The sequence below is a fragment of the Xyrauchen texanus genome, chromosome 34, assembly GCF_025860055.1.
Source record: "Xyrauchen texanus isolate HMW12.3.18 chromosome 34, RBS_HiC_50CHRs, whole genome shotgun sequence".
Taxonomy (NCBI): Eukaryota; Metazoa; Chordata; class Actinopteri; order Cypriniformes; family Catostomidae; genus Xyrauchen; species Xyrauchen texanus.
The window spans coordinates 21836865-21847041 of record NC_068309.1 but is presented as its reverse complement, the minus strand read 5'-3'; the positions used below and the strand labels follow the sequence as shown (position 1 = coordinate 21847041).

The window sequence follows — 10177 nt, the reverse complement described above, 5'->3', positions numbered from 1 at the left end:
TCAAATTTTTAATCAGGGTTCTAACACAGGGGTGAGTAAACATGACTGAATTAAAATTTTTGGGTGAGCTATCCCTTTAAATAATGATTTTTTTGTGGCCTGAACCTGGATGGGCTAGAGTGTTGGCATCTGCATCAAATAAAACATCATCACCAATGTCTGAACCTCTCAAGTAGAAAAAGAACATTTATTTCAACACCTTGCAAAAGTTATAATCTCCAAAAAAAAAAATATATATTTTAAAAAGTTAATGTTTAAGAGCACCAGTTTCACCAATTTTACTGATATTAAAGAAGCTCTCTGATGGTGTTTTGGGCAAAACTGTCCAAATGCCAAAAAACTGCCTTTGATCTTAAAGACAGAAAAAAATAAAAACAATAGAATACTGTAGTCTCACATGAATTGACAATGGCTGTGTTAAAAATGGCAACTCAACATTCTCCTTAATATTCCATCCATATTCCTTCTGGCAAACTGCTTCAACAGTGACTTTGTTGGAGGAATTAATGGTACAATAAAACACGAAAAAAAAAACAAACAAACACAAAAATTGTTCCTGCTCATATACCTGCACCATAGTGGAATGTACTCTGAGCCACACCCACTGAAGCCTCAGAGCATACGCTGACTTAAGTTTAACGTGACTTGCAAATACTGCTGAGAAGGTGCTTCACAACAAAAGATTATTAAAGAGTGCAATGGTGAGGGTGTTTAGTAGCTCTGATGTAATTTCAACATGTCAGTTTGTAGATGTAATTCTTAAAAAATGGTTAATAAACAGTAAACTTCAATATGTAATCATTACCATTCATCTAAAAAATCAGAGCAGAACAGGTTCCTCAGACAAAACAGTTTCTATAAACATCCCATTCATGTCACTATTCATGTAGAAGGAAAACACTACACCATTTACTTAAAGCCACAATCAGTAGCAAATTTTGCACTTTATTGTTCATAAAACAGCAGCAAATGAGTTTATACATGAGGTGAAATCGAACAAATATTTGTGCATATATTGCTATCTTTTTTCAAGCACTGTGAATGAGTATATGATCATTGACAGAAGGTTAACAATGCCTTGTTTTTTTTTCAATATCACAAAGTCTTGTGTGAAGGTCCCTTTTGGCATTTAAACCACGTCAAACCATTCTCAAGAGTATTCACAAACATCAAATTAAAAAGACCTTACACTTGATCACATAAAAAATTAACAGCGCAGTACAGGACACCTTAAATATCAGCTTGGTTTTATCCAGCTAATAGCAATGAATATAGTATTATATTTAAATGCTAAGAATGAAAAAGGTGCAAAATAAAATTAAGATTGGTAAAAAATGACGCCCCTCTATCTGAAGCTCCACAATTCATCAGATAACTGACGAAGGCTTCAGCCTACTACTAGTGAGTAATGGGTATGATCTGAGGAGCGTTTTAAAACGAATAGTTACAAGTTAAGGAATTATGATCGCAAAGAAGCAGGGCCAGGTTTATCCAAACCTGACGTCTAGACACATTGCTGGTGTTCACTTTGAGTGGTACATTTCTGTGGATTCTAAACCCACGGTCAGTCTTAAACTCAGCGCTGATGCATATAAAAAAACTTCTGGTCCCCCAATTGTCACAATGTCAGACCATTAAATGAAGTTCATTTTTTTCTGTTCTTCTCATCAAAACAGCTTTATCATGCTCTCTCTTGACTTGCCAACTCCCACCCACTTCACTGAAAAGAGAAACATATTTCTTAATCATCCTTCTGCAACTGCCAAGCATGCCGGTAGTTTAATTAATTAGATAATTACATGTGCAAGACAGTATTAGTATGCTATCAGTATATACTGCCTTCCCAATAGGTTAACAATGTCAACATCACACTTATCTTACCTGGCAACTGTAGGAAATTCTCAATAAAGCGAATGTAAGCCTGTGCCTGAGTTGGCAGTTCATCAAAACTGCGCACTCCCTCAGTACTACAACCCCAGCCAGGCAACGTCTCATAGGTCACTTGAACCTTGGTCAGCACGTCCATGTTAGCTGAAATACACAAAGATAATCCTCCACACATCAGGAAACATTTTTTATCATGTCATCATGATCTGTGTGAAACAGACAAATCTGGAAATGTTTTAAGAAAAGGTAACTTACCAGGAAAACTGGGAAGAGGCTTTCCATCAACAGTGTAGGCTATGCCAACCTTTATTTCTGGCAATGTGTCAAGAATGTCCAACTTGGTCAGTGCAATGCTGAGGGAATCAGAAGATAAGGTATTAAGTTCAACCTGTGCCAGTGTATAAAAGCAAAATTTGTTAATAAAATAATGTGCAGAGGTCTCAAATCGTTTTCCATAACAACTAACATAACAGAAAGCCATGAGTGTCAGATACTCACGCCGTGAAACCGTTAACCATGTGGGCGTAGCGAACCAAAACCAAGTCCAGCCATCCACAGCGGCGGCGCCTGCCTGTCGTAACACCGAATTCCCTCCCTCTGCTCTGCAGCAAATTACCCACATCCTAGAAAATATCAGGAAGACAATGAATTAAAGCACAAAACATGTGACAAAATGTGGTAAATATTGATAAATTCACTTTTAACATAATTATCTATTGCCTCACACTCCATAACAACACACACTCACACTATCTTGCTCAGTGGGAAATGCTCCCACTCCGACCCTGGTGGTGTAGGCCTTTACCACTCCATACACTCGGCCAACATGAGACGGGGGGACACCAAGGCCTGTGCAGACACCTCCAACAGTGCAATTTGACGAAGTCACAAAGGGGTAGGTGCCTGAAAGTCAGAACAATATATTGTTTATACCAATTAATTGGTGCAGATAGTTGACTTTTGGCCTATAAGTTACCTGTAAAAATCTATGCTGATATATAGATTTTTTTTAATTTCACTTTAATAAACCTCATCTTGTGAAATTACACATTAAACTGCTCTCTGGAACGCTTGATTCTGATTGGTCTATGGCACAATCAAGCAGTCTGGTATGTCCCGGTATTGCAAGTCATCTTTACTGCTCCTCAAATCACTGTGCCATCTCTACAACTAAGCTAGTAAAATAATTTTAACTCAAATACATTTATTTAATTATTGGCTAGTAGTCTTGTAATAAGTTGCACAATGAGCAGTCAGATAGTCATTATTATTATTTATATATTTAATCCCATTTTGGAATGCCCAATTCCCACTACTTAGTAGGTCCTCCTGGTGGCGTGGTTACTCCCCTCAAACCAGGTGGCCAAGTCTCGGATGCCTCCGTTTCTGAGACCGTCAATCAGTGCATCTTATCACATGACTCGTTTTGCACGACACCGCGGAGACACTGCAATCCACGCACAACTTACCACGTGCCCCACTGAGAGCGAGAACCACTAAACGCGTGCACGAGGAGGTTACCCCATGTGACTCTACCCTCCCTAGCAACAGGGCCAATTTGGTTGCTTAGGAGATCTGGATGGAGTCACTCAGCACACCCTGGATTCGAACTTGCGACTCCAGGGGTGGTAGAGTCCAGGGGTCAGCATTTATACTCAGAGCTACCCAGGCCCCCCAGACAGTCATTATTTATAAAATAAACACCAACACAACTCCGACACAAGCCAGACATGGAATTTAACTGGTCCACTATTTACTTCTGCTCACATAATTTCAATGCAAATAAATGTTTCATGTCCATTTATTTGTAAAACAGTCTTGTATTAGGCTAGATAACGAGGAGTCAGACAGTCATTTCAACAAAATAAACACCAAGAGGAACTCCAATGAAAACCGGAGGTGCAAATCACCTGTTCAGCAATTAATTTATTCCGCCATAATTACATGATTTAAGCGCAAATAAAAATATTTTATGTCCATGTATACATTTATTTGATTAGTAGCCATGTAATAAGCTGGATAAATGTACAGTCAATCGATTGTTATTGCAAAATAAATCCCTTCAGGCTGATACAAGACCCTTCTGCTTCGGGGTCCTGATCAACCTGTTTGAGTTTATTTTGCGATAACAACTGGTTGACTATACATTTTTACTTACATAAACCTCTTGATCTGATGAATATATAGGCTATACAAATCTTAATTTGTTAAATTTTTACATAGATCAATATAACAGAGCAAAGTCTCTGTCATTTAAAAATAAAAAGCCCCCAGTGAATTTCTATTTATTATTGGAATTTTGGTTTGCACAATAAAATGCTTTTGGGATTTAATTTATTTTGGACTCTTGTAGCCTCAATGTCTGTGACCGTCATAGTAAGGAAAGATTTTTTAATCGGTTATCAGCCCTTTCAACCATCTTATTAATCTGTATTGGCAAAATCCACCATCGGTCAACCACTAATGGAAACTTCTCATTTCAAGCAGTTGTTTAATTGTATAATTTGTAGCATTTTCAAGTACCTACACTGATTTGTTGAACACTAAATACTGGTACTGTCTCTTTAACATAAGCAGCATTTCTGTAAAGAGGGTCTGTTGATGAAACTATGTGAACAATAGACACTCAAATGGGTTTATCTAATTTGTGCTCTGCATGATTAACATTAAATATGATTTTTGTTTTTGAACAACAACTGAAAGTACAGATCAGAAAGGGTATTAAAAGGTCGACATTATTAAATGACAAATGGGTCGTGGACACACACATTATACAGATCAACCTTTACTCTAAACATGCAGGGAAACTCTTTCTCTGCTGAATACTTCACCACTACACTACACAATTACTGGTAAGAGAAATGTAAATATTTACCAGCCAGTTGCCAAATACATTAGTCACATAGTATTAAATTTGGTTGCAAATGCAAGTTATTTCCTCTCATTGTAGTGGAGTATGGAGGACAAAACATGCAAAAATAATAAATAAACGTAATAAGAAAATAAAAAGAATAAATGTCTTGATAAAACAAATATAATTAGTTTTTAAATGAAAGATATTCCTGACTTTTTTCCTTTATTATTTTCTCTTTTTATTTGTATTCTTTAAAACTTTTTGTAATCTTTCATTTTTTTTAATTTATTATTATATTTATTTATTCCCACATGTATTCATTTCTATATTTAAATATTCCCACATTTATTTATTTTTGTATTTATTCTTATATTTCTGTCTCTTGTATGATAATTATGTGGGCGGGTCCTGCTTACCATTGGTTTATCGTAGATTGAAGCGTGTGCTCGATTACTCTTGACTTGTTTTGATATGACGTTAGGTCATAGCCATATTGTGTAAACTAAAGCTCTAATGTTTTTAGCCCCACAAATAGCTTAAGTCAATCCAAGATTTATTTTTATACTACAATCACAAAATAAATGGGGAGCTGTTTCTTCAACAAATCCACAAAATGAGCAAGTTTCATAAATTATATGATTTAACCTAATGCTTTTCTTTTTTTCCCTGTGTATATAACTTCATATTTTGATGTCTGCAAATACATAATATTGATTTCTGTTGTTATGATTGTTCATTGCAAAAGATACAACCATGCTTCATTTCCCTGATCGTTTATGTATGTATATATAAGTTCTGCAATAAAAAAAAACTATAGCTGACGCTTCACATATATCTAGAGAGTTGCGCAACTTAGCGAATTAAGTCGATAACCACGCATCAAATGATTGTTTCATTTAGAGTAGAGGTGCTTATTGATGTTTTAGGAGAGCTGTATGCCGGTATGAATGTCGAAGCACATCCTGGATTGTTAAACTCTCTGCAAAACGTTCCCTGCATATTCAAAATTTGTGCGAGTAAGAGGGTGCTAAGGTGGGACATCCATCTGCTTCCAACAAGTACTATTGAGCTCTCAACCAATGATGCACTGGAGCTACGCAAGGACCGCCTCCCTCATTTACATGTTGCACACAGAAAAGTAAAAATAAATACATGTATAAATAAATATGGGAATATATAAATATGGAAATAAATATTTGTGGGAATAAATAAATATAAAAAATGTATTAACACATAAATAAAAAAAATATGCAAAATAAATGAATAATTAAAATTTAAAAAGAATTAAAAGAATAAAAAGAATAAAGTCATACAATAATAAATTCAGGAATACATTGAATTAAAAACTAATTATATTTGTTTTATCAAGACATTATTCCTTTATTATTACATTTATTTATTATTTATGCAGGTTTGGGCCTCCATAGTGGAGGGTTGCGTGCGCATAGAGTAAAAGATCGAACTTGGGATTTAAGAATCGATATCAAGTTTGTTCAAATGAAGATCGTGATGCATCAGAAAATGTATCTTTTTACCCACCTCTACTAAACACATGTGAAGAAACTGGATATTTCTGTTTAACCACAACATTTTTCCAAAGAGTTTTATTCATACCAAAATCAATATCCAGTAGGGCAGCATTGGCTCCTTCCACCAGAATCTTCTTGCTTGGTCCAGTGAGGGCTTTGTGCATGAAATAAACTCCATCAGTTACTAAAGGTCTTAACCTTTCAGCATAACCCTATGGATTAAATGGGTGAAAAATTACACAACACATTCAAGATCTTAAAGTCTTGCAAATCAACTTGACAGTTGCCACTACTATTAACACGTATGTATTCACCTTCAGCTGCTCGAGCTCAGCGTCAACATTGATGTTAAGCTTGGGGTATGTGGTCTGAAAATGGCCAGCCAACACTCGAAACCTGAAGAAAGATTTACTTACAGTTAACATACAGGGAACACCACATTGCAATGTATTCAGTTATATACAGTTAAAAGGAAATGTTTCGCCTCAATAACTTGGGAGTAAACTCACTTTTCCTCAAAGACTGAAAAGTCGGAGACCAGATCACACACTCTCAGTCCATTACGAGCAGCTTTGGAGGAATATGCAGGGCCAATGCCCTTCTTAGTGGTGCCCAAACTGTAAAACAAAGGAGGGTGATCTCTATCTAGGGGGCAAGGTTTCTGGAACAGTATTTTGTTTTAATTGCAAGAGAACTCACTTCTTCCCTGCCTGCTCCTGTCTGAGCTGCTCCTGTATTCCATCAACTGCCTGATGGAAGTTGAACACTACATAGACAAAAAAAACAATAACTTTAATTACAAGATCATCGATAAAAATGTCACAGACAAAGGCCATTTATTGTCAATGTCGAGGCCTGATGAAGTCAAAACAGAACTATACCAATATGTGCCCGGTCAGATATCTTCAATCGTTCCTCCCATCCTTGAAGTCCTAAAACAAACAAAAAGATAAAGAACTTATTACTGAAAAGGTAACAAAACAGTAGTTCATCTAACAAAGATGAAGGCATATAGCTACGTACAATTTTTTTATTCAAGAAAACTATACCAAAATGACGTTTGTCTATAATAAAGAAATACAAATTAAAACCCTATAAACTTTATTTACCATTGCCTTTTTGCAAGTTTTTCTCAGCCTCATCAAACAACCCTGGCAGATGTATCACAACACCATTTCCTGTGGGAAAGAACAAGAAGGGACCTCAGCATAACAGCAGGTCAACAAACAGACGCAAATCAATTAGATCAACATAAAGAGACAAGATTGGGATATTTGAGCTGAAGTGGTTAGAGAATGCACTTAACAATGCCACTCAAATGAATAAGCGTTTGAGGAAGTCTGAGGCAGGGATGGATTACTGACTGGGCCAATGGGGCCAGTGCCCAGAGGTCCTAGACTGCCCGGGGGTGCCCTGGGCTTTAAGGCTGCAATCTAGTTTGGTGATTTCCACCCACCCCCCTGAAAACCCTTTAGGCCATGAACGAAACACCCCCCACCCATTATTTTTTCGAGATAATTGGCCCCAGGGCCTTTGAAAGTCATAATCCATCCCTGAGTCTGACCTAGATAAACTAGTTGGAAGTAAAGCAAAATGTAATTTACAAATTGTCAAAACATACCAATGAACGAGACGGCCTTTTTGTTGAGAACGCCACTAGGCAATAAGTGAAAATCATATTCCACCGTGTCGACCACCACAGTGTGTCCAGCGTTATTTCCACCCTGACAACAAACAGTTGTTATAAACACTAACAGATGCGTAAGTTTAAGTTGTATAATTATAGTATAATGTACGCATACAAATTAAGTACGCAAACTCATGAACAAACAATGACTCGGACGAAATGAGAGGATGGTCCCACCCACCTGGCATCTGCAAACAATGTCGGCGTCCATAGCCAAGAGGTCGACCACTTTCCCCTTCCCTTCATCTCCCCACTGAGCGCCCAGCACTACCGTCACTTTATTCTGAGGCTCCCGCGGAATCCGCAGAGATTCCACCCCTCCGCTTTCCCGGGAACGCTTGAGCGCGGGCTCACCATTCAGTGAGGCGGTTTCCTGACCATTAGACATTGTGCTGTCCGCTGCCATGCTGAAAGTGTGTGAAGAACAGCGTGAAAGCAGCTCCGGTACTCCAACATGGCCCCGATATTATACTTCAAAATACAAGTCCTGTGGCTAAAAATATATCAAAAGTAGGGTTTGGATTCACACACACGATTGTGAAAAATGGGCATAGGGGATATGAGTGCTTAAAAAAAATAAAGACGTTAAAAGTGTGGGAGAGTGTGACGCTATTTCGGTGCAATTAATTTTAAGTTCAATTCGAATTTGTTTCCTGTTGAGTGTTGAAATTCTCTGTTTTGAGCGCTTATCACTACTGACTTCATAGACAGATTTTGGCGGGTAACATTCTAAAGGCAAAATTAGAGTCTCTAGGCATCGTTACACAGCCTGATTAAAGACCACGTGAAATAAAAATGTACGTTTTTGCTGATTTTAGTCCATGTCTGTTATATTTAATGGCATCTTTATGCTAGTGTACTTTTAACATTGACACAATTAATTTTAAGAAGATATAAGTATTTCAAATCAGCAATCTCTTCTGGCTAAACAGACTCATGAACATCCACAATGTCACATAGAGGTTGAGAAACATTGATCAATCAAGTGCTTTCTAGAATGAGCCCTACAACTGTTCAGTGGGTCTGGCTGTGTTTTATGGTGTGTTCACACTTTTAGTTCGGCTCTCTTGGTTCTCTCGTTCACATTGACATTTTAACACCAAACTTAAATATACAAAACAAAAGGTATAAGGATAAAGTCGCAACCTGATTGGACAGCTTTTATGATGTATATTTTGTGACGGAACTTGCTGGGCTAAATGCGCTCATTGGATTTATGTATATATGGTGGTATTTTTACCAGCTCAGAACAAACGAAAAGAAAATATGCTGCAAGGATGGCTGACGGTGGTTCCGACTCCTGTACTGAACTGTAATGACCAACATAAATCCTATGATGAGAAGAGCCAGGAAGGCAAATTACTTCCTGTTATTGGACCGTTTAGGACTGTTCATTGGGACAGTGGGCACAACAGACAACAAGACATCAAGCTTGTTGAAAATCTTTCTTAGCATCTGCGACTAGTCTTGCACATTACAAGCCCGTTCATCGCGATATCTGAGAGGAGTGGACTGAAGCCTGGCCAATTCTCAATTGCCGTTTTGGTCATTTGTTGTCTTGGGAACAATTTAGTTTGTCTTTCTACACCAATAACCCCCTCTGGCGATGTGCCACCACAGACAGATCACTAGACCCTGCCCGGCCACCCCTGTAAAAAACTCCTGGCAACGCCCCTGCATAAGGGTGAGTAAATGATGAGAGCATTTTTATTTTTATTATCCCTTTAAGTAATATCAAGAACAGATGACTGAGTGAAAATATTTCATTAATAAATGCATATATAGCTGAAAAGAAAAACAGAGTATGCTAAAATAATACTACACTGAAATATTGGAAAAATGAGGCTACGTCATGGACTGCAAGCAGCCTAAGCTTATTATCTTCTGTCTGCTCAGCATCACATTAGAAGATGGTTCTCCGGAATAGCGGCCAGTGTTATTAACCAAGAACAACATCCACTCAGAAACATATGAGGGAGAATGTTGGATAACTGTTATTTCTTGTTTACTTCTTGCTTGTATGTTGGGAGTTTGTATGTATGGAGGGGCAACTTACACAGGTAGGTATGAAGATATGTCTGCACTTGATCAAAGCAGTGTGCTTTTATTTCTTTAACTCTAGATAACAGATCACTGAGAAATAGCTGATGCAGTTTAAAACATTTAAAATGATGTTGTTGTGTACATTCTTTAGGGATCACCCAAACACAATAAAGAAGT

The 10177-nt window shown here is 37.4% G+C and overlaps 1 protein-coding gene across 1 annotated transcript; it reads right to left on the bottom strand.

Moving 5' to 3' along the window:
* Window positions 1–641: 641 nt before the first annotated feature.
* On the bottom strand, window positions 642–8404 carry adssl (adenylosuccinate synthase, like). The gene is made up of 13 exons (XM_052104254.1): window positions 8139–8404; window positions 7892–7994; window positions 7380–7448; window positions 7152–7202; window positions 6970–7036; window positions 6780–6887; window positions 6585–6666; window positions 6356–6482; window positions 2636–2790; window positions 2386–2510; window positions 2143–2240; window positions 1882–2031; window positions 642–1720 (listed from the first exon to the last, which is right to left on the bottom strand). The coding sequence occupies exons 1-13, from the start codon at window positions 8361–8363 to the stop codon at window positions 1668–1670; spliced, it is 1413 nt and encodes a 470-aa protein (XP_051960214.1). The 5' UTR covers window positions 8364–8404; the 3' UTR covers window positions 642–1667.
* Between the last annotated feature and the right edge of the window lie 1773 nt (window positions 8405–10177).

Excerpts from the sequence above, each read along its gene's own strand:
- adssl (XM_052104254.1), bottom strand. The coding sequence starts at position 8,363 with ATGGCAGCGGACAGCACAATGTCTAATGGTCAGGAAACCGCCTCACTG. Across the intron at positions 7,037-7,151 it reads ATCTGACCGGGCACATATTG|TGTTCAACTTCCATCAGGCA; the intron begins GTATAGTTCTGT and ends TTGTCTATGTAG. Across the intron at positions 1,721-1,881 it reads GAATTTCCTACAGTTGCCAG|TGAAGTGGGTGGGAGTTGGC; the intron begins GTAAGATAAGTG and ends TTCTCTTTTCAG.